At 34.5% G+C, this 23,569-nt stretch overlaps 1 protein-coding gene across 2 annotated transcripts in view; it reads right to left on the bottom strand.

The window, feature by feature from the left end:
* LOC126810408 (utrophin) overlaps positions 1-23,569 on the bottom strand; it is a 94,851-nt gene that overhangs the window by 26,906 nt on the left and 44,376 nt on the right. For both annotated transcript variants that reach the window (XM_050535444.2, XM_050535448.2), the window contains 10 exons: positions 23,058-23,186; positions 22,163-22,336; positions 21,333-21,488; positions 20,745-20,909; positions 20,148-20,333; positions 19,224-19,379; positions 18,819-18,977; positions 6,233-6,505; positions 5,277-5,449; positions 2,023-2,164 (listed from right to left, as the gene is read on the bottom strand). In XM_050535444.2, the coding sequence (XP_050391401.2) occupies positions 2,023-2,164; positions 5,277-5,449; positions 6,233-6,505; positions 18,819-18,977; positions 19,224-19,379; positions 20,148-20,333; positions 20,745-20,909; positions 21,333-21,488; positions 22,163-22,336; positions 23,058-23,186 (1,713 nt within the window). The remainder of the gene's footprint in view (positions 1-2,022; positions 2,165-5,276; positions 5,450-6,232; positions 6,506-18,818; positions 18,978-19,223; positions 19,380-20,147; positions 20,334-20,744; positions 20,910-21,332; positions 21,489-22,162; positions 22,337-23,057; positions 23,187-23,569) is intronic.

Raw genomic sequence — 23,569 nt, 5'->3', positions numbered from 1 at the left:
ATTGCAGGGAGAGGATTATATAAAAGCAACTGCATGTATTCTTACTGCATTGAATTTACCTGGTTAAGCAACTACATGTATTCCTTTATGATGCATATACTATATGCTCCCTCCTTCTAATCTGAACCTCCAGGTCGTCCTGCACTGAAGTTGCCTGGTTAATAGCTTATATGTTTATAAGTACAGCTAGCACTCACCTTGTAAGCTATGTTATTAAACAGACTAGCATGCTACAGAGGGTGACTAAAAGCTAAAAGGTGTATAAAGGAGTGTTAATAGCAGAATTGGTTATTTAAAAACACAGCAAAAATGACACACTTAAATATTGAAAAGTGTTAAGGATCTGGTTAGAATTTGGACTTCTTCACCTGACTGGTGGCCAAAAGTATACGCTGTATGGACATCAATCGTTAAGAGAGTCAGTTTTAGAGGTTGCTGTTAGTTAAGATCTAATAGAAGTAGAACAGGGATTCAGTAGATAATATGAGAATGCATTGTACATACTCATGGTATAATTACTATAAATATAAATCGTTTTTTTTTTTTAGTATTGCATAAATCTGCTGTCACGCTACAATGGAGTATATTCTATGTTGCATGTTCATTGAAGTCCCCTCATGGTCCAAACCGACAAAACATCAAGGTTTTTGCAGTCATTCAGATTATATTTTGTATTAAGCCTTTAGAGACATTTAGTAACTGGATACTTATAACACATACTTATGGAAGAACAATTACTTAATTTATTTGTGCGTTGTTTCGAAGAGTATTACCTCAATGTTTTCAAGCAAGTATTGGGATCTTAGATTCTGTAGCACTATAAAGCTTATTGTCTACAATATAGGTTTATGATTAGACAACTATGTCTAACTAGACCTCCTGATAAGCTATTCGCATTTTCAGAGGTGGGGACAAGTCGCAGAACCTCAAGTCTGAATCGAGTCCAAGTTGCTGCACATCGAGTCTGAGTCGAGTCTCAAGTCACTGATTTTAGTACTGAGTTGAGTCAAGTCCAAAATCTTCACACAAATCCCTAGTCCAGTTCAAGTCGAGTCCAAGTTCCCACATGTTGAGTCTCAAGTTCCTGCATGTCGAGTCTGAATCGAGTCTCAAGTCACTGACTTTAGTACCAAGTTGAGTCAAGTCAGAAATCTTCACAAAGCCCCAAGTTCCATTCAGGTCGCCAATTCATCAAATGAGTCACCAATTCATGGCGAATAAGGTAAGTTAGAGTTATGTCCTCTCACCATGACTTGTGTCCTAAGCTCTTTCTAGTCGCAAGTCATCACGACTACTGAGTCTAAGTCAAGTCTCGAGTTGCAATAAATATTTCAAGTCGAGTCGTAATTCAGGTCATTGACTGACTCAAGTTCCCACATCTGCTCATTTTTGTGATAAAACCATATTTTGTACTTTGGTAATAACAAGTCAAGTGCAAGAATACCTTTATCCTATAAATATACAAAGTAGCTCTTCTAAATTGTTATTTAAGGTTGTTTATTTTCTGACCTACTAAACTTGGTACATATGTTCTATTTCAGAAGGAAAACACAAACTTTCATGCAAAAAATTGCAAACCATGCAGGTGAAACATGTCCATAGAAATAAATATTTTGTTTAAAGAAGAGAGCTGGTTGCACATTGGCATCCCCCCAGTTTATTAATGTATCAGACATTTAATGTCTGTTGTATTACTTTCTGTGTAGCTTGGTGCAAATAAATTTTTTTTAATGGAACATGTATCAGTTAACTGTTTTGGGACCATTAACAAGCATTTGTCTGCGATATCATTAGTAACAGTGGGAGCAGATGTTAAACATCTCCGAGGAGAAGAAGTAGCTGTTTGGTGAAAGTTAAAATATCTTCAGTGATCTTACGTGCAAAATGATGCACCAGTTAACAAGCTGTCTTCTGGGTAAATGTCCTGCCCATACATGTATGTATATCAAATGACAAATAGCGAACTCTTGAACAACAGCACACAACAAAAGTGACAAATTTTTAAAATAAGTAAACACTAACATCATATACTTTGGATCTGGTAGCTTCATGCCTCTTTTCGTCTGCTTCTGATAGAGAATGTTCTGCTTTTGACATCCAGTTCCAAAATAATTGAAAGTCGTTCTGAAATTCTTGCCACAGTTCTTTGGTGCTACACCATTTCCTGAACAAACAGACCAAAGACAGTTAAATATAGTTTGTTAGTAAAATTATAAAGTGGTCAGTGATATAAGCAGGATCTCTGAGGGTGTGTATGCGAAACTACTTTGGTTCATTATAAGCAGTTATTGAGGTAATCTGCTAAATTCTTTACTTACTATAATTTCATTATATTTCAAATTGAATAAATAGTGACTTATCATTATTGGAAATGTCTATAATGGCAACAATTATGCAAATTAGAGGGGAAGGAAGTGAGGGGGGGGGGGAATGGAGTGGGTATGGGGAAATTGCATATTTCTTAATTTTTTCATTTTATGCTCCACAATTGCTCTAGCAATTTTGTTTTCAAAGATACATCTCATCTACCCTACTAGATTGTTTGAGCAGTCCACAAAGGTTGTCACATTTTGAATCTTTAGGTAAATAATAAAAAAAAAAAGTTTAGGGCCATAAATATGGAAATATATAATGGAATAATTCAACTTCCATAGGCTCCTTTACTTCTCTAATTTGAACAATCCTTATCAACAAGGGCCATAACCTTACAAGTAATTAACACAAATTGTTAAAATTCAATAGGTTCACAAATATAAATAACATCTATGAATTTGTAAAAAGACTGGATGATAAATGTAGTTTGCCACGTGTAGATGACGGAACAGATAGGTGTGACAGTAGTATACAATCACATTTCCATGTAGACATATAACCAGCGGCTGCCAGGCAGCATACGCCCACATTTTCGAGAGATGGATAGAAAACAAGCTAAAACGAAAGTGATTTTTCCTACAATCAAGGGCCATAATTCAGGAAATTACAATTCGATATGCGTAAATATCGACAGGAACCAAGATCTTTGAGTTATAAACTTACATTTCAAGTTTCAACAAAATCGGATAAAAATTGTGACCTCTATAGGGTCCACAACCTTGATATACCATATTTTTACGCAATTTGAAAACGTCGGGCGGCCAATTGTCTGTCAGTTTTGGGCCGATTTTCACGAAATTCGAACTCAGTCGTCCTTTGGGTGTAACGGTGATATAATAATACGTTTTTTTAAATCGGATAAAAATTATGACCTCTATAGGGTCCACAAGCTAAAAACGCAATTTTCCGTACAATCAGGGGCCATAATTCAGTAAGTTACAGTCCGATATGCGCGAATATCGAAAGGAACCAAGATCTTTTCGTTATAAACTTACATTTCAAGTTTCAACAAAATCGGATAGAAATTGTAACCTCTATAGGGTCCACAACCTTGATATACCATATTTTTACGCTATTTGAGAACGAAGGGCGGCCATTTTATCTGTCAGTTTCTGGCCGATTTTCACGAAATTCGAACTCAGTCGTCCTTAGGGTGTAACAGTGATATAATAATATGATTTTTTAAATCGGATAAAAATTATGACCTCTATAGGGTCCACAAGCTAAAAACGTGATTTTTCGTACAATCAGGGGCCATAATTCATGAAGTTACGGTCCGATATGCGCGAATATTGAAAGGAACCAAGATCTTTGTGTTATAAACTTACATTTCAAGTTTCAACAAAATCGGATAAAAATTGTGACCTCTATAGGGTCCACAACCTTGATATACCATATTTTTACGCTATTTGAGAACGAACGGCGGCCATTTTGTCTGTCAGTTTTGGGCCGATTTTCACGAAATTCGAACTCAACCGTCCTTAGGGTTTAATGGTGATATAATAATACGTTTTTTTAAATCGGATAAAAATTATGACCTCTATAGGGTCCACAAGCCAAAAAACGCGTTTTTGCGTAAAATCAGGGGCCATAATTCAGGAAGTTACAGTCCGATATGCGCGAATATCGAAAGGAACCAAGATCTTTGGGTTATAAACTTACATTTCAAGTTTCAACAAAATCGGATAGGAATTGTAACCTCTATAGGGTCCACAACGTTGATATACCATATTTTTACGCTATTTGAGAACGAAGGGCGGCCATTTTATCTGTCAGTTTTTGGCCGATTTTCACGAAATTCGAACTCAGTCGTCCTTAGGGTGTAACGGTGATATAATAATATGATTTTTTAAATCGGTTAAAAATATGACCTCTATAGGGTCCACAAGCTAAAAACGTGATTTTTCGTACAATCAGGGGCCATAATTCATGAAGTTACGGTCCGATATGCGCGAATATTGAAAGGAACCGAGATCTTTGTGTTATAAACTTACATTTCAAGTTTCAACAAAATCGGAAAAAAATTGTGACCTCTATAGGTTCCACAACCTTGATATACCATATTTTTACGCTATTTGAGAACGAATGGCGACCATTTTGTCTGTCAGTTTTGGGCTGATTTTCACGAAATTCGAACTCAACCGTCCTTAGGGTTTAACGGTGATATAATAATATGTTTTTTTAAATCGGATAAAAATTATGACCTCTATAGGGTCCACAAGCCAAAAAACGCGTTTTTGCGTACAATCAGGGGCCATAATTCAGGAAGTTACGGTCCGATATGCGCGAATATCGAAAGGAACCGAGATCTTTGGGTTTTAAACTTACATTTCAAGTTTCAACAAAATCGGATAAAAATTGTGACCTCTACAGTGTTCACAAGCCAAAAACGTGATTTTTCGTACAATCAGGGGCCATAATCCATGTAGTTATGGTTCAATAGATGCCAATATCGAAAGGAACTGAGATCTTAGGGTGATAAACCTATATTTCAAGTTTCATTGAAATCGGATAAAAATTGTGACCTGTAGACTGTTCACAAACAATTGTGGACGGACGGACAGGGGCGACGACAATATACGTCCACATGAAAATGTGGGCGTATAAAAAGGAGGAGTAACATGTCCACACTTCATTTAAAATATTTAGACCAGGAGAGATTGGCTATAGCTTCCTAATGTCAGGATATCCAAAAATGCACAGGTGGACAGAATGTGAGCCTAAGAAAAGTCTAAAGTACAAAAACCATGTATCACGAATGGGAAGAGTAGAGAAGAGAAGAAGTTTCACTTGTAATAAAGATAAAGGAGAAGTTTATGCAAGAAGAAAAGTTCATTAATGAATAACTCCTCTCCTGTTTTGTCAGCTATGGTAGATTTAAAGGAATGTTACAGAAGACTCACTCATTTGTTTCCTCATAGCAGTTTAAAGCTTCAAATTTCTCTTCTTTCAGCAATGAAAGTAACTCTTGAATCCTAGCAGCTTCATCTGAATTGGCTTGAGATAAAACATTTAATTTCTGTCGCTCCAGTTCTTGTATTGAAGTTACAGACTTGTGTATCTCTGTCTTTACATCCTACAAAGATGCATAATGCACTTAGTCCAACATTTTTTTTTTTGAAAGCCAGAATTAACAGAGAGACATGCATCCTTGCAGGCATTATTCTAAAGCATAAATCTACAGATTGCCTACAGTCTGTTCCAGAATTAAATTGTTTTGTACTCAACGTTTTATTGGCCGCTGATCTCTGTCATATCAATCACATACCCAATTTAATCGTGAAATGTCAAGTGTCTGTTGCTTTCCATCCTTGTGAAACCAAGACTATCGTATTCAATACTTAAATTGTTATTAGCCCTGGTAGAATTCATCTGATTTCTGTTGGGTCATAATTTGTATAAGCCTTATAATATTTCTGACGTGATTGGTTCCACACCTGTGATTTCTGGAGGTCGACATTACTGTTTGTGGCTGGTTGTTTTAATGAGATCTGGTAGACTAATATAGAGGCATTCAACATAACTAAATCAGTACTAGTTGATGATGCTCCCCATTTTAAATCATGTGATACAGTTTTGCTAAACTGTTGATTACTCTTGTTGACAGCTCCATAGCCTCCAATATTCATGAATGGGGCATGGTAGGCTTAATCTTTTCTATTACTTTTTAACCTATTACTGCTGTAATAATTGATAATGTTATTTACTCTATTAGAGTTTGTTTTTTTCTTTGTTTTTTTTTTTGCAAAGTGCATTTGGGTACTTATAGTCATGGAAGTTGATGATGATGATGATGATGATGATGAGGATTTAAAACAAGAATTGAAATTTAGAATAATTATAAAGGTTAGGTGTATACCTTTAGTTTTTCATCATATTCAGGTAATTTAGAAAAGTTGATGCTGCCTTTAAAACTTGACATTGTATTCCTGTTTTTTTCCAGTTGTTTCTTTTCTTCTAGTAATTTTTGTCTGTACTGCTCTGATAATAAAGATGTTATGTGTGCGGTGTTACTAGGAGAAGCTGTTAATTGAAGAAGGTTGTGTCGAGTCTGTAACTGTAGTTCTTCTCCTCTAATAGATCTCATAGTCTCTGCTTCTCTTTGATGTCTTTGTACTTCAGAATCATATGTCTGTTAAAATAAAACATGAGAAACATAACAATAATCATTCAATCAAAAATGCTTTAATTCTAAGTCCTCAACTTTCTTCCACCAATCTCAAGCTATTAAAAACATGACCAGAACAATGTTGGTCTTGTAGCTTGAAGTATGATCACTTTGTTATATTGCTATATAATCTATCCTATCTTAAATGAATAGTCCTAAATGTGTTTCAGTGACTAAAACGGGTTAATTCTGTGCAGCTGTCTTAAATACAAAAGTTTCCATCTGGAGGTCCTCAAAATCCAGTGTACCTTAATTAAGTGCCTGGATTACCATGTCTGTATACTTGCTAGAGTTATTATGGTGAGTGATCATTACAATTACCATACAGTTAAAGAATAAAAATTCCTTAAATGAGTTATATAACCCCGTTGAACAAATGTAGCCATCATTTCCAAACAGTTCATTATTATGATTTGAACAGTGTAAACAGGCTATATCCCCACATTATATAGCGTTTGGTATACATAGTTACGCCCACTTTTATTTATGGTGTCTTGTGAAATCAAGGACTTCCCAATATTTCTGTATATCAACTATAGACAGATAACAATGACACACCAACTAGCAAACTACTTCAAACAATTAAACCAAATTTCAAGGCATCCCACTCCCAGTTCATGCAACACCCTCAATTGAAGAATGTCTTTGTAATGTCACTAATGGCACCACCATTACTTTTGAATTTGACTTTTGATGTGAACAATCTGGATTTTTGCGTGTTTAGCTAAAGGCTTAAAATAAACTACTATGCATATAGGACTGCAAGTCATTTATACAAATTGAATTCAATACTGCAAATCTGAATAGTTCATATTACATTTTTATGGTAGATTGGGTGAAAGAGTTCAGCTTCAAATCACAGGTCTTTCAGCAAGAAAACTTACAATATATGAGTGTATGTATATGTACATGATTGTAAGAGAATCAGTAAGGTTGCATGCCTAATGCTGGGATTTAGCTTTTTGTCTGTCACAAGATTGTCAGACTGGTCTATTTTTGTAACTACACTTTATACTGACATGTTAATTTAATATAATTATCTTCGCTGACATGTTAATCTAATATAATCATCACATCTTTGGTGAGATGACAAATTATCTATACATAGCCAGTACCTCCTTATGAAGCAGACAAGTATGATTTGACCGGTCATTACTATTAGTAGCTGTAGCCAATAAAAAAAGGTTATATCAAACAATTTAAAAACTTGTAAAATTTTCTGCCAATTTTTGTTTATATCAGTGAATAGGGAAAGGTTTTTATATGGGATTCATGGTAAATTTACGAATAACCATGTATCCTGTTAAGCACTCCTAGCTATCATTTCTTAATATTCTATACAAGGCAACTGGGTTGTATTTTCACAATTTGGCATTAAATTTGCAGTCTTAATGATACATTACCACAAAAGTATTTATCCGGTAGTTATTTCCAATAAAAGTATGGATCTTTGTGGTATATATGGAAAGTAGAGACACACAATCCTACTAGAAAAAAAACAGATTCCGTGAAAAACACCCATGGGACACACACCATGGGACGCACAAACGACAAAAATATAAGGGTGTCCTTAATCGACAGCATGTCTCATGAAAATGGCTAACAGTTCTGAGAACATTGAGGGAATTAAACGTCTAGTAGTCTCGATTAAACAGGGGAAAAGGAAGTTAGTAGAGGATAATCCAAGGATATTTAGGCTTCGATATTTATGATAAATGGACTGCGACTAACAACTAAAACAAACCAAAAATGGATTCTTCCCAGTCAAGTCAAATAACAAACAAGATTGCTTAAAATTGATTGGAGTACTTTCCTTTCCATTAAAATTTTTGAGAGGGATTTGAAGCAACTTTTTGATAGATAAATTAGTTTGAATATGTTTTTAGTCCAAATACATCATCAAATCACACAATTTGTGCATTGGTAGGTATTTTTAAACACACTTTTATCAATGACTACCCAATGAAATCTCAGGCTACCTCTTTTTTTTCTTTTATTTATAAACAATATTTTTATTCAGGATGTCTGAATGGGATTGGGAACAGGCATAGCCTATGTAAAACCTCTCTCCCTACCTCTTTAAAAGTTATATCTACTCAAAATTTGTAACTGATCACATACCTAAAATACGATAGCTACAACATATACTTTGACTTGGACTGTGTTGAATCATTTGATGAAATTTGTCAAAAGGAATTTGTCACTGATTTAGATATTATACCTTGAGCACTAGCAAATGTGATTGAATAAGTTTAGCATAAAATGTTTTGACGCTGGGACTCATCTTTAAAGGAGTCAAACTTGCTTGATTTTTGTGATTATTTTTCCATTTGTTTTTGAAATCATTGTGTAGGGAAAAAAAATAGTAGAGCTTGTCGGAATTCTTGTTTCCGAAAACAAACAGAATTTAATTTGCAAACATTCTGGTAAGGACAGAAATTAAGTAACATATACATAAACTATATTTGTTTTCTAAATTCAAATTTATACTACTAAATACAATCAAAATATATTTACTGTTTTTAATATCCATATTCCAAATGTAAGAATACAGGCAATAAAACTGAGAAAAGCCAGTGACATCACAGCTGTTAGAGCTGTCACCAGACTGATGATGTCTGCAGACATTTTTACAATTCTGTCCTTCCAACATACAGAATTCTTCAAAAAACAAAAGTCCCTTAAAACTACCAATATTAACTGGAAACGTCCTTGACATTTAAAGTCCAACACACCAACTGTCTGGTCACTGACAGATACATATTATTCATTATGAGCTGGATTTTCACACTCCAAAATAAATTATCGAAAACGTCCGATAGAACGGAGATTTAGTTTCCAGACCACAAGATGAGGAGAAGATCTATTTACAGTTTTTCATCTAAACTTCAATAGAAAGATATTGATATCCTGTTGGGAACATATTGGAATGCTTGGCAATGCCTCACACCTGCCACAAGTAAAAATATATAGGCAGTACCTACGTAGAATCTCTCTAAACACATGCTCACGGTGTGTATAAGTTACTACCTGTTTTGCTATTTCCCACTACCTACACCTAGGTGTATGTATAATGCAGTCCATACTCTATTATTTTTCACATTACATGAATATAGCTTCCAGATTTCTAAATTTGGTAAATATATAAATACCACTGACATTAGCCTACACAAAGACATCACCAAGAACCCCGGATATCAAAGTCATGCTGAATTTATAAAAAAAACAAGAGTTAGTTTTTATAAATATTCTATACTGTTCTTAGACTAAAGCAGTATGTTACCGGCACTAGAATACTGCTATATAAATAAGCTGGGCATCAATTGACTAGTTGTCAGTCTATAATTAACAGCTGAGATAGAAACCCAACCTTTTAATAATGTTTATTTTCCTGATTCCACACCATCAACGTAACAATAGATCTTAGACATTACTCCATCTTCAAAATTACAATAGCACAATTTGTCTACCATAGAAAATGTATGGTGATGCACAACAAGATTTGTGTATTAATAAAGGAATTTAATCCATTGATTCTAGCCTACGTTAGTGTTACTAGGTGATGACATAACATTTCTTACAACCGTAACTATAGTGATTATTGATACCACTTCTCCTTCTCCTCAAACTCTTCTCCATTCTTTAAACGTTATATTTTGCCACAAAAATGTAACTTATCCTCCCCAAAAAAGGATGAGTGTTATATATAAAAAGAAGAAAGGGATGCACAAATAATTTATATATTTTCCTAGTGTTGTTCTTTGAGAAGTGAATAGGAATAGACTTAAGATGATTATCAAATAGTAAATATGTCAATTTGACAATATATTTTGTGCATACTCATCAAATTGAACCCAGACTATATCATATATAACATTATTTCTGAATAGAAATGTAGTGGGTTTGGGTTTTTTTCTGCATTAATAACATTCACAATGTGTTATACAGACAAACAATAAATTCCTCTATTTTTTATATATTATATTGGTCTAGAGTTAATATCATCTTCATTACTAAAGCCATAATATAATAGATAATATTTTATTGTTATCTATTTAATACTGCTATACACACAACTTGCAACGAATAAACTGAAAGGTATTTCATTTACTGATGGAATACATGTAAATCGATTGAGCCCACATAATGGCTCCGTGATTTGAATTGATCTTTTCTATTTGATTGATCATACCTAGAAAACGTATTATGTTCAATCAACACTTTCAGCTTGAGTAAACTTCCTATTAGCAGACGCTTCACCTGATTTTTCCACCACACCATATTTTACTAACGATCTACAAACTTCATTTGAGTGCACATTTGTTTAATGCCATCAATTTCAACTTGTTTCAAGCTCAAACCATGATGGGCATTGATTCATGAGTTACATTCCTATTAAAAAACTACCGTTAAAAAACTACTGTACTTTAATTTAATTAAAAGTTTCAGTTTGGCTGGACACACATTTTGTTTTTCATGTCATTAATTATAACAAAAGCATATGTAAATAAACTATAGATTTTAACCATTGAGAATTAATAGAGCATTATCATTACTACAGCAAGCATGGAGATTGAATGATTGATTGAAGTTAAAGAGAGTTACTCATTGTTAGTGGAACTGTGTATAGCTTATCATAGAAAACATTTCCAAGGGAAGTTTTTCAGAAATTCATTGGTATCTCTATGGGTACCAAATGTACACCTATCAATGCCAATACACTTCAACATTCTTCAGCTAGCATACCGAACAAAAGCTGTACAATGAATCGCTTTATTCTTCCTATATGAAAACTGTGTTTTACTAACCTCAAATCAGAAGAAGAGACTAAAAATATATTTGATAATCAATCATTTGAAATGAATACAGGGGTAACAGTAAAAGAATAAAACCTAGGCATAAGTTCAAAAATAACAAAATAGGTTGTTCTTATTACTAAATAAATACTTTTTTGACTTGACTGAAAATCCATAGATCACAGCTGAAATGACTTAGCTTGGCTTATTCTCCCATCGACAGCATTATAATTAACTATGTGGTATAAGAAATCCTTGACACTGGCTTTGAAATGACAACACAATCAACACCAAAAAAAAAAAAAAAAAAAAATTATTTGATGTTTTAAGAAAACTGTCTTCATATAAATAAATTGTCTCTTTATACAAACTTCAAAGATCTCTATGATTTGTGTGAAATATCAAAAGCTACAACGTCAAAGTTACAAAAGTACAACCATGGATGGATGGACCTTATAATAGTATACTCTTCAAAAAAAGAAACGCACAGACTATTTTTCATCATTTTTTTATTTGAACGGGATCATTATTTCCATAAATCTTACTTGTTTTTAATGTCATTAATGTAAGGATAAAAGAAATTCATACTTTTTGCCGAAATTTGCTTTCGCTTGATTGTACCAAGACACAGGAGTTTAACAACTTCACAAGCTTTTCGCATGAAACCCAAATCTAAGGCTTTTGAAATCCCAGGGTTCTCGGTCTCAAAATCAGTTGCACATTTAAACACTCAACGAGCCAAGTGATGCCACGTCTGAACGAAGACCAACACAACAACGCTATCGGTCGGTTACCAGAAAGATGTAGCTAGGGTGCTGAATGTTTCAGAGAGTACCATTTCTCGCCTTTGGGATAGGTACAGACAGCGAAGTACAACACGTGACCGCCCAAGCTCAGGCCAAACAAGAGTGACCCCACCTGCCCTGGATTGTCACCTGCCCTGCGGAAACGGTTCACAACAACGACCTCTACTGCAGCAGCAATACCTGAACGGCATAGAATCTCAGACAGTCCACAGACGCCTATGTGAAACCGTATCAAAAGCCAGACGTTAGAGCCGGTGTTTTGAAATATGCAGAAACAGTCAAATCCAACTTCAATGGTTTCAGAAACACAGGGCATGGCCACAGAAACACTGGAGAACAGTTTGGTTCAGCGACAAGTCACAGTTTCTGTTGCAATGAGGCGATGGTAGAGCGAGGGTATACCGACAACGAAATGTCATTATACATTTCTTTTTTTTGAAGTGTATATTATAAGGTCCATGGTACAACATAAATTGATAGCTATGTGTACTTTCCAGATAGCTTGAAAATGAAATCTTAAGAAACAGTAAGCATACCCTGTATTTTGTTTGACACCCGCCACTACTCGCTAATAGCAGCAAAATGGATTACCGTTATTTGAAGCCAAGGTAATCAACCAACAGCAGAGTTACCAGCTTTTCAGATTGGACATGTTATAGAGCACTTGCCAAGATCTTGAGATTTTAATGATGATTGTTGAAAAAATAATTTGACTATACAGTCTTATCAGGGGACTTGAAATTAGATTGTCAGCAAGTCAGTGAAAAAATAATTTAAAATTTTACATGTCTTGACTATAACAACATTTTGCATGTCATAGATATTTCTAGGTGGTGTTTACAAGTCGCACACATAAAATCAAGAGGTGTAAAATACCTAATCAGTCTTGATCATTTTGTCTTAAAAACTTTGTAGTTATCAGTTTGAAATTATAGGTATTTGTCAGGATTTTCAAACATAATGCTCATTTATTTCTTTCAGTCATCTATTCCCACTAAACTTCCATCTTCAAGTGATTTTATATTGTTTTTTTCTCTACCCATACTAAACAATAAGTCTTGAACAATAAAATCCTTAAATGGTAGCAAATATGTTTCATAATCTAGAGTTCTAGGCTTTATGATTGCAATATTCTTCTTGGCAATATTCAATGTTTTTATCCTTAGATGTACAATTTTTTCAAAAGGAGAGGTTTTGGTGTAACTCCAGATCCCAATGCTTTACACCAAGTTTGAACGATAAGTTCCAGGCAACGAAACATAAGCCCACAACAGCAGAGTCTGAGTAGGTGATCGGGGCATTAAAAAAATGAACATCAAGGGTGGTAACTCCAACAGTAATTATCTGAAATCATTTTAAATCGACAGGCTTCGTCATCATGAACATAAATACTGTGTATCAATTTCAAGTCAATGGGGTTTTCTTTACATAAAGAAGTCTAGTCGCTTTAAGATTATTATACAAGACACCGGTAACCTGATTTCCTATATAAAAGTCATTTGTAATAAAATTATGATTAATTTATTCTGTTACTAGATTTTCCTGTTGAGTGTTCAATACCATTTATATCTATGAGTACATCAGTTTGGTTTGATGTGATTTTTACATTAAACCATCATAAAAATGTCAGTCTGAAGTTGATATTTTACAGCCACATGATGCATTATGACAAAAAAGTTTTTATAATCTATTAAAGCAGCATTATAAAAGATTAGTTAAAGAGCTGACAGTCCTCACTATAATCGTTAAAAAAGAAAGATAATGTAACAGGAATATGCTGAAAATTTCAGTCAAATTACTCCACTATGAACCAAGAAATGCTTATTTCAAAAACACTGTCGCCTCGATTGTCATTGTTACCATTTTTACGGTTAATCATGAACAGCTGTTGAACTGCAGATCAAATTCAAATCTAATGAAAATTGGACCCATCAGATGGCATCGAGAGTTGATTATGGTCTTGTCATGTTAATAAACATCTAATTAATAATTTAGATAACATTTCAGGCCTAAAGAACGACCTGCAATAGGCAGATTTAGCTCTTGCATAATGTATGTTTAATGGATGTCATCATGGCTCTAGATTTAAATCACATCAAATAAATTCAACAAAAGGCCTCATTTCTTATGGAAGACCAGTTGACCAGTAGGGATATATGGATAATCAAGACTTTGTTTATTAATATCGTAACTATGGTAGCATGGAAAATTAAGACTTCACTATTCCTCAAGCAGTCATAAATTCACTCAGAATGAAGTAATTTGACTGAAATTTTCAATATATTCCTTTTTCATTGCCTATTAATGTATTATTAAACTATTAAAGTGAGAACTGAATGTCAGCTCTTTATCTAAATATTACAAAATGCCAACTTAAATCATTATACAAATAATATAATAAATACACTACACCCCACCTCCTTAAGACATTCAATTTGAGGTCTCCCTTGTAGGTGTAGGTCAAGAAAATTCATTGTGATTTTCCGGCATGATTTCCCCTCGTCAGTGGTGCAGGACGAAGGGCCTATCAAGGACACCTGTCTAGTCGTTTGGATGGGATGAAAACCAAGGTCCCGTGTACACATTGACATGCATGTAAAAGATCTCTTGGCAGTTGGAATTCGATTATAAGAGTAGGCCATAGTCCCTCATAGCCACTGTCTTCATTGGCCTAGTTGGAGCAGAACAGTAGGATGTTGAACACTATTTCATTTCATTTCATCTCATGTCTCCCTTGTAACTAAAAATATTAATTCTATCCTGTATTATATATCATTAATCTGAATCAACCACTGCCTACGCAAACATTAACTGGACAAATCTGTGAATTTTCAATAAATTTCATTTTTCCAGCCATTATATTGAAAATTGATAAAAAATAAGGTAAAATATTGTAACTGTTATCACTAGTGTCAATATAGATTTATTTTAGTCTTAGGTCACTGCAATAACGGTGGGTTGTATATACATTTGTAAATATGTTGCATACCACTGTTGGCACACTGCCAGTGGGATACCTCTCCAATTGGCGCCAAATGTGCAGACCTATAGTCTTTTGGGGGTTTATGTGCTTGTTGTCTCTCATTCTTTTCAATACAAATTTCATTCTCTAAGATGTCTTCAACACTGCCAGGTGGGATGGAGGGGGAGAATCTAACAGTTATTTTTTTTCAAACCAAGAACTTAGCAAAAATTGTTTTTTAGGTAAGGGAACAATTAGATGTTCTAATGTTTGTCCTCTGCAACATGTAGCCATAAAGATCATTGAATGAAAAAAGAAAAACCCAACAAGTTGATAATGTGCAAGAACTAGATTCTTTTCATGTCAGTTCTTCAATGTAAGTGGTCTAATGTAAGTGTGCTAGCCAGCTGTTGATATTTTGATTAATCTGCCTTGTTTGTAAATTTGTGTTTTTTTACCATCTCACTTACATACAAACATTAAGAAACCATGTTAATATATTTTTCTAACAATAAACACAAATATTTACATGACTGGAGATAAATTTAACTATATATATACATACATAAATATAAATCTAAATTCAGTTTGGTTGGAAATGCTTTTAACATCAATTTTAAGTTAGGAGTGATAACTTTAACCATATGTTAGTTAATGCTAGATTTTTCCAATAGGTTTTCCAAGAAATAGAAGTCATTATAACCTCAGGATTAGTGTAATGCTATAGATACATAGCACCATTTTAATTCAATGGTTATGATGTATGAAATTTGCTTTCATTTCCACGAATTCAAACTGCCTGGGATCTCTTTTTGCATGACCTTTTGATTTTTATCGTGGGCCGAGTTCACAAAGCGTTTTCAGATTTAAGTTAAGAATTTACTCAACTTCCAATCACTGTTTATGAGGAATATCTTTGATCCAGAAACAAATGAAATGAAATGGGGTTTAACGTCCTACTGTTCTGCTCCTAACATGGGCTAATGAAGACGGGCATACGCCATACAGTGTGCTATGAGGGAAATTTTGCCCGGACAGCGGTACTACGGCCTACTCTTATATCAAATTCAAACTGTCAAGGGATCTTTTCGTCCCATCCGAATGACTAGAGAGCTGTCCTTGTCAGGCCCACCGTCCTGCATCACTGACAAGGGGGAAACGATCCAGAAACAAAACTTTGCACATAGTTTCTTATTGATGTATTTGATACATTAAAACAACAAAAGTTTTATAAATTTTAGTTATATTATGGCGAACAATTTTTAGTAAATTCTTAACTTAAAGGAGCTAAATCGCTAATATCTTGGATCTAGAAATTGAAAAAAATGGGTCGCAACGTATATAATAATGTAATGTGAATGCATATAAACTGATTTACATCCAATCGTTTCTGTTTTTACTGCAATTTCTAATCACTTATATTCGGCGAAATACGCCAGAAGTCTCAATCCAATGGCAATCTCTAGCGTCTGGTTATTCCACTCTATACTGATAGTATTTATTGCGCATGCTCTCCAGATAAGAATATAACGTCACTGTTTGACATGACTTGTGGAATATATCTAGCCTCTTTCTACGAGTCCCTTGTTAAAAATGGCGCTGAAATGCACCATGGTACACGATTCGTGTACCAATAGTAAAATGTTTATTTTGTCTTAATTATTGGATATCAGAAGCCCATCTTTTCCCCGTAAGATCACAACATCAATGTTGATTTAAATTGACAAATAATTCATGTTTTCAATGTCGAAGATTTTGGATGATATTGAGTTAGAGACTTAGCTACTTTAAGTCTGAGAATATTTTGTGAACTCGTCTGTTTCTTTATGATCTGTTGTGGTGGGATGAACAAAAGGATACTTTAGTGTCAGCTTTATGGAAGTGGAATGTGTTCTGTTTTTATTAATTGTGATATTGAACTACAAATTATCAAAATTATATATTTTTTATAGGGTAAGACGCTGGCTTGCTAGCCTGGAGGTTTGGTGTTCGATCCCTGCATTGGCCGAGAAAGTTCATCCAGATGTTCCAGCGTGGTTTCCCCTTGTCAGTGATGCAGGACGGAGGGCCTGACAAGGACAACTGTCTATTCGTTCGGATGGGCCGAAAAACCGAGGTCCCATGTACACATTGGCGTGCACGTAAAAGATTCCTTGGCAGTTGGAATTCGATATAAGAGTAGGCTGTAGAGCCGCTGCCCGGGCAAAATTTCCCTCATAGCACACTGTATGGCATATGCCCGTCTTCATTAGCCCAGTTTAGGAGCAGAACAGTAGGACGTTAAACCCCATTTCATTTCATTTCATATTTTTTATATTGTGGTCATGTTTAGAATATACAGTATAAAAACTCATCAGTCTGAAAACAATCTGATTAAAACACAGATCCTATTTCGCTTTGTTTTTTATAGTTCAAAATTTCGTTTTACATGTCTTTACTACAATAGGATCTGGAAGAGTTGTTTTATAACCCACGTTCTGGATGATGTGAGGGATTAGCCAATGAAACAGTCTGTTATGCAATTTTTTGGCGTAAGGCGCACAGAACTTTGGGTAAACCACTAGAAATGTCAACGCTGATTGGTTAATCAATGTCTGACGTTATAATGTCATAAGCCGCTCATGACACCTGACGCGACCTCCCACTACAACTGGTCAGATCTTTATGTGGTAGAGGCCGTCGAAATTATAAAAAAAAAACGAAACAAAGTATAGATCTGTATTTTAATTAGATGGGTCTGAAAGTTGGAGTTGGATCTGAACATATTTCCTATAATTTTGAGACTCACATCAGGTTATTGTTCTAATTTGGTGATTTACACAATGCTAGGAAAGAAATGCTTGCTGTCAACATTGTTTTAAAATTCCAGCTGTCAAATACATTCACTTATGTGCATGGTAATATGCTGACCTTCGTCTTTCATCACATCTGCATGACATGGCAACACTTTCCTTGTCCGCCCTTCAAACACTACCTCTGGCTGGTAGGGAACTGAGTTTGAAGAATTCAAAAGGCTCTTCTCAGATTCATATGCTAGACTTTCTTGTTAATACTAGGTTCCCACTATCGTGCGATGCGTTACGATAGAATTGTACCTATTGAGTTCATGATTTGCTACGTGGGAAATCTGTTTGGATACGTTTCGATACAGTCAACACGATTGCTACGACTGACCTCAATATATGATAAGACCTGATAGGATCACCACAATTAAAACCACGATTTCAATCGTAGCACGAATCATGAGAGAGAGAGAGAGAGAGAGAGAGAGAGAGAGAGAGAGAGAAATGGGGTTTAACGTCCACTCGACACAAACTAGTTCATTTCGGGACTAACATATGGTTTAATTTTATTTCAATAATTCGCTTGCGCGTAGGGGTCTTTAGCAGTGAAAGGAAACCGGAGAACCCGGAGAAAACCCACAAGGTTGGACAGGTGACCCTACTCCTTGTCACGTACAACCGGGGATTCGAAACCACGCCAGTGACTCAATGACAGGTCGTATGATACAGCACGCACGTGCTAACCATTCGGCCATCCAACCCCCCGCACGAATCATGATATTGGGAAACTAGCATAACAGTCTAATATGGTCTCCCTTATAACAGGTTGAAATAATGCATGGTAAAAACATTTGAGTATTTTTTTGAGAACTTGTGCAATGGTGTGTGATAATGTGAAAGTGATAGATTGACAATTATATAATAATTTACCTTCAACTGTTTAGTGATGGCCTCCCATCTCTGATTTAGATGTGTTAATTCAGGTTCCACCATTTTGTTATACTGTTCACTTTTACTCATTAAAACAATAGCATTATCTCGTACTTCATCAACGGTACTCTTTAAATTATTCATTTCACTTTGTAGATTCTGAATAAAAAAAATTGCATGAACAAGTTAATAAAATGTGCAGATCCCTTTTCCAAAATATTTAGAAGCATTTCTTAAAAATTCCTTACACTACCCGGTATTTTAAACAACATTACTAAATCAATTCGGCTCTGTTATTATTCAAAGACAACTAAATGGTTTTCCTCCAACATGGCATCTCATTGGAATAGATTTAATGTTTGATATCATTTGAATTGCTTAATAGTTTCATTAAATAAAACTAACTTTGATTTTGTCTATTTGTGGTTGTGACATCCGTTCTTCAAGAGGTAATTTTTCGTAAGCAGCTGTGGTTATATCACAAACTATCATCCAGTCTTTAACCTGCATCATCTGTGTTTGAAATTCTATAAATACACCATCTAACTTTGTTTCTTCTTCCTAAAAATTTATTAAAGAGAACAAAGACAATGATAATAATGGAACTGGAGAAATATTGCACAACTGACCATCTTAGAGACAAGTCTACTTTTTGACACCAAAAATCATCGGAATTGTAAAGGGTACTAGATTCAAGAACATTCTTTAATTAAATTAACCTCAAACCCTCTAATAGTAAATATACAAGATAAACCTGCGGACAAGACAGAAAATAGACATTGCACCAAATAAACAAATATCAAATCAAGTGAATGGATCCGGGGGCCAGCCATTAGCATCCACTGCGCTGTACAGGCCCGGGCCTGTAGTGACACAGACTTCACTCAAATTTGAAAACAATCAAGAATACAAAAAAGACGTAACAGAAATAATGCGACCGATCTTGACAGTGGTCGTCTCCTCAATGGCGATAGTCTGCCAGTTGACGTCATGAGTTAGAACGGGTCAACAGACTTAATACACGATCACATATGTTTTCGATACTGGCAGAACAGTGACATGACACAATTCCATATCACACTGTCAATTCGGTGGTCCCAGGTAACAATTGAGCACCCCCCAAACAGACAGTTTGGTGACCAGCTTTGCAAAACTTTAGACCATTTGACCACCAAACTACCTTAAAGACAACCCTACAATCTTACGTTACATGCAGACTTTAGGCCCCTTGGCAAAAAAACATTTGAATGAAAATCCTATCTGATTTTAAGTGCTGAATTCTTGTCCTGTTTTGCCTAATCTAATATATGTATAATATAATATATTAACCTGTACTTGTTCCTTCCAGTGAGCTACATGTATAGAGAGAGCTGACCAGTCCATATTTAACTTAGTTACTAAATCAACAGCTGAATTAATCTCCTCCTCATCAACAACAATTAGTTTTAATGTCTGTAAACTATCACCAATGGATGTTAATAAGCCTTGTCTTTTTAACATTTCTGTTTCTATCACCTTAAACATGATACAAAATCGTCAAAACAATTAATGCAGTTACATGAAATTTCTTCTTCACAATATGGTCAAACAAATTATTACCTGAAATGTTTTGGTTTTTTTTAGTTTTGAGTTGACTAAAATGGTACATAAAGTTACCATGAATTGGTTTAATGTTATAAAACTTGGGCTCTAGCATACCAACCCTTACTCTGTACATGTACTTTATGTTTGTAAACATGAATTGCGTGTGAGTGAGAAGTCATTTGGCCACCCTTGTGACTGACTGGATAGCATGTGCATATGCTGTGCACTGACTTTCACAGGTTTGATTCCTGGAAGGGGCTATTTATACCTGTCATCTAAATAATATACTAATATACTAAATATTGCCATTTGTTTCTCAATATAAACTGTTTACATACATACCCTGATGTTCTCCAGTTCTTTATCAATTTGAAAGGTTTTCTGTTTTTCTTTATGATCTAAATCATTGGTTGTAACTGTTATAAAATCTTTAACTATGTCATATTCCTTCTTAAACTTCTTCGCTACCTTTAGACCTTTCTCTAGGTTAGACTTTCCTTCTGTAACCTGTACACAGATATAAATGAATGACCATCATGATACTATATTATCATTATCAATAGTGTATACTAAAACTCAATAGGTATTAATTTAATTTAAAAACATCTGAGACAGTGTTTAAAATGCTTGCTTGCAGCTACAATAAATGTAATGATGATGGTTCCATATTTTGAATGTGGAATGTATTATCCTCGAGTTGCAATTAGTGATTGAGCATAATAAAGACACAACACAGTTTATATAGAAAACAATCACTGGTTTATACACATATAGCATGATATTTTGACAAGTGCACTCTTATCGTTTTCAAGCACAAGTTGGGTTTTTAATGACAATTTAGTGCAAATTACTTTTTAAAATCCAGGGAAAATTTGGTATGACTGATTTCACTTTAATCATTCCTGTTTGTGTTACTAAAACTAAATCTACCTGTTTGCCCAAGTCATTATATTGTTGTTTTATGGCATCAAGCTGTTCATTCAATTTATCAGGAAAATCCACTTGTTTTCTATCTACAACATGACGTCCAGTTTTTATAACATACTCCACTTCAGGCTTTAATTCACTCATAGCCGTATAAAATTTCTGTAAAGAAAATTCAGTGTTACAGGAATTCTCATTTTAGGTGTTTCTTAACATGACTAGATTGTATGTTGTATGTTGATTACTTTTGTGGGATCACAATCTCTCTTTGTTGAAAACGTTATATCTGTAGATAAAGCCAGTATTGAAATACGACAAATTGTGTGTTTTCCTGTCCAAACAGTCAGTCAAAAATGAAAAAAGCAAATTAATTGTGTAGAGTTGGCTCCATCACTAAACAAAATAACACATCAGATCAATCCAATTTATTAAAGAGACTTGTCTTCTTTAAGTCCTTTATTTACATATTTTTCTTAATTATTAAACAGAAACGGTTCAATTAAACAGCTCATTATCATAGAGAGAGAGAAATGGGGTTTAACGTCCACTCGACACAAACTAGTTCATTTCGGGACTAACATATGGTTCAATTTTATTTCAATAATTCGCTTGTGCATAGGGGTCTTTAGCAGTGGGAGGAAACCAGAGGACCTTGAGAAAACCCACGAGGTTAGACTGGCGACCCTACTCCTTGTCACGTACAACTGGGGGATGGAAACCATGCCAGTTGACTCAATGACAGACCTTATAATACAACATGCACGCACTAACCATCCAACACCCCCATTATCATAGAATAAAAATAAGTGCATTAGGGCCTATACTAAAATTCCTACCATGCATTGTTCATGACGTTCCACTATGTCCACAGGGTTACAGCTAGGCACTTCAAACATATGAGATCGATCTTGTATGCTATCCATCTCTCTCTTTACATGACTTAATTTAGGATCAAAATCCGTTGGTCGTTGATATTTGCAAAATTTCTTTGATACCTCAATGAAATGTTTCTAAAAAAAAAAGGTAAATTTCATTGCTATTATAATAAATACCATACAGAATAATAATGTGACTAGAAATATATCTAAAAGAAATGAACATCGACAAATTGGCTACACATACAATTCTGTCATTACATTATGTGGTGTAAGGGGAGACAAAAGGTAAATGAAGAGTTATCTCCCATGTATATGGTAGATCTGTGGATTTAAGTGAAGTTAAAGCTGAAGAAGGTTTGGTGATGTTATATACATGTAAAAAATGTCTCTAAGGGTCCTATTCATGAGCAATAATTAGCTGATATGTTTGTATTCTGCACGACAGTCTCATTAAGGAGTATTTCAAATGTCTAAACCAGGAACTGCTATAAAGAGTGTAAAAAAATTGATTTGCACAACTGTTTGTAGTCCTTAAAACCTTTCACCCCGTTCATAAAGTGTTTACTTAGTCAATATTTAATATGTGTGTAGAGTCATAGACTTAAAAAGTAATCAGATTAAATTATCGAAAAGATAATGATGAATGGTTTTGTCACTATTACAGTTGTTTCTGTAAATATTATATTTTGAGACTCTTATCAATGACATCTGTTAATAAGCTTTTATTGTAATTTATGTTAACAGGCTTTTCACTACAGAAACTGATCACTTTCCTAACATATTTATAACAGTGGTGTTTACCCCATACGTAGGCAAATGAAAACATTATACTGAGAACTTGAAATACACATACTTTAAGGAGTTGTGTTTGCTGTTCTAATCTGACACTGGCATCCTCTTTACCCTTGAGACGATACTCCTTTGCACTTTCTTCCAGCTGTTTTAAAAACATTTCTTGCTGTTTAAATTCATTCTTCAAAGTCTATGAATAAAACAAAATTGAATTAATCGTAGTGTCATATTAATCCAAAAAACAACTGAAAAATCAAATAAATTACATTTAGCTATCTGTAACTGTATTTTAAACAGGAACACATTTTGCCAACAGTTCACTAACAATAGCCCTTTCTCTCATTAAATTCCACGTCCATCTATAAAGGTAATTCTAAACTCTGTTTATAGTCCTGTTCAAATATCACTGTTGTTTGGGTTTAACAGTTTTGGATCCAGTTCGATATTTGGAACTAGTGTTGGCACTCAGACTCAGAGTTTGGTGTCCATGTTTCATTATGCCATTGACTAAACACTTATTGAATGATCTTTGAAAAAGTTTTCTTATCCTTAGATTTAGCATATCAGGGGAAG

This window comes from Patella vulgata, chromosome 2 (assembly GCF_932274485.2).
Source record: "Patella vulgata chromosome 2, xgPatVulg1.2, whole genome shotgun sequence".
Lineage (NCBI taxonomy): Eukaryota > Metazoa > Mollusca > Gastropoda > Patellidae > Patella > Patella vulgata.
Note: the sequence above shows the minus strand (reverse complement) of the source record. Positions and strands in the feature narration are given on the sequence as shown.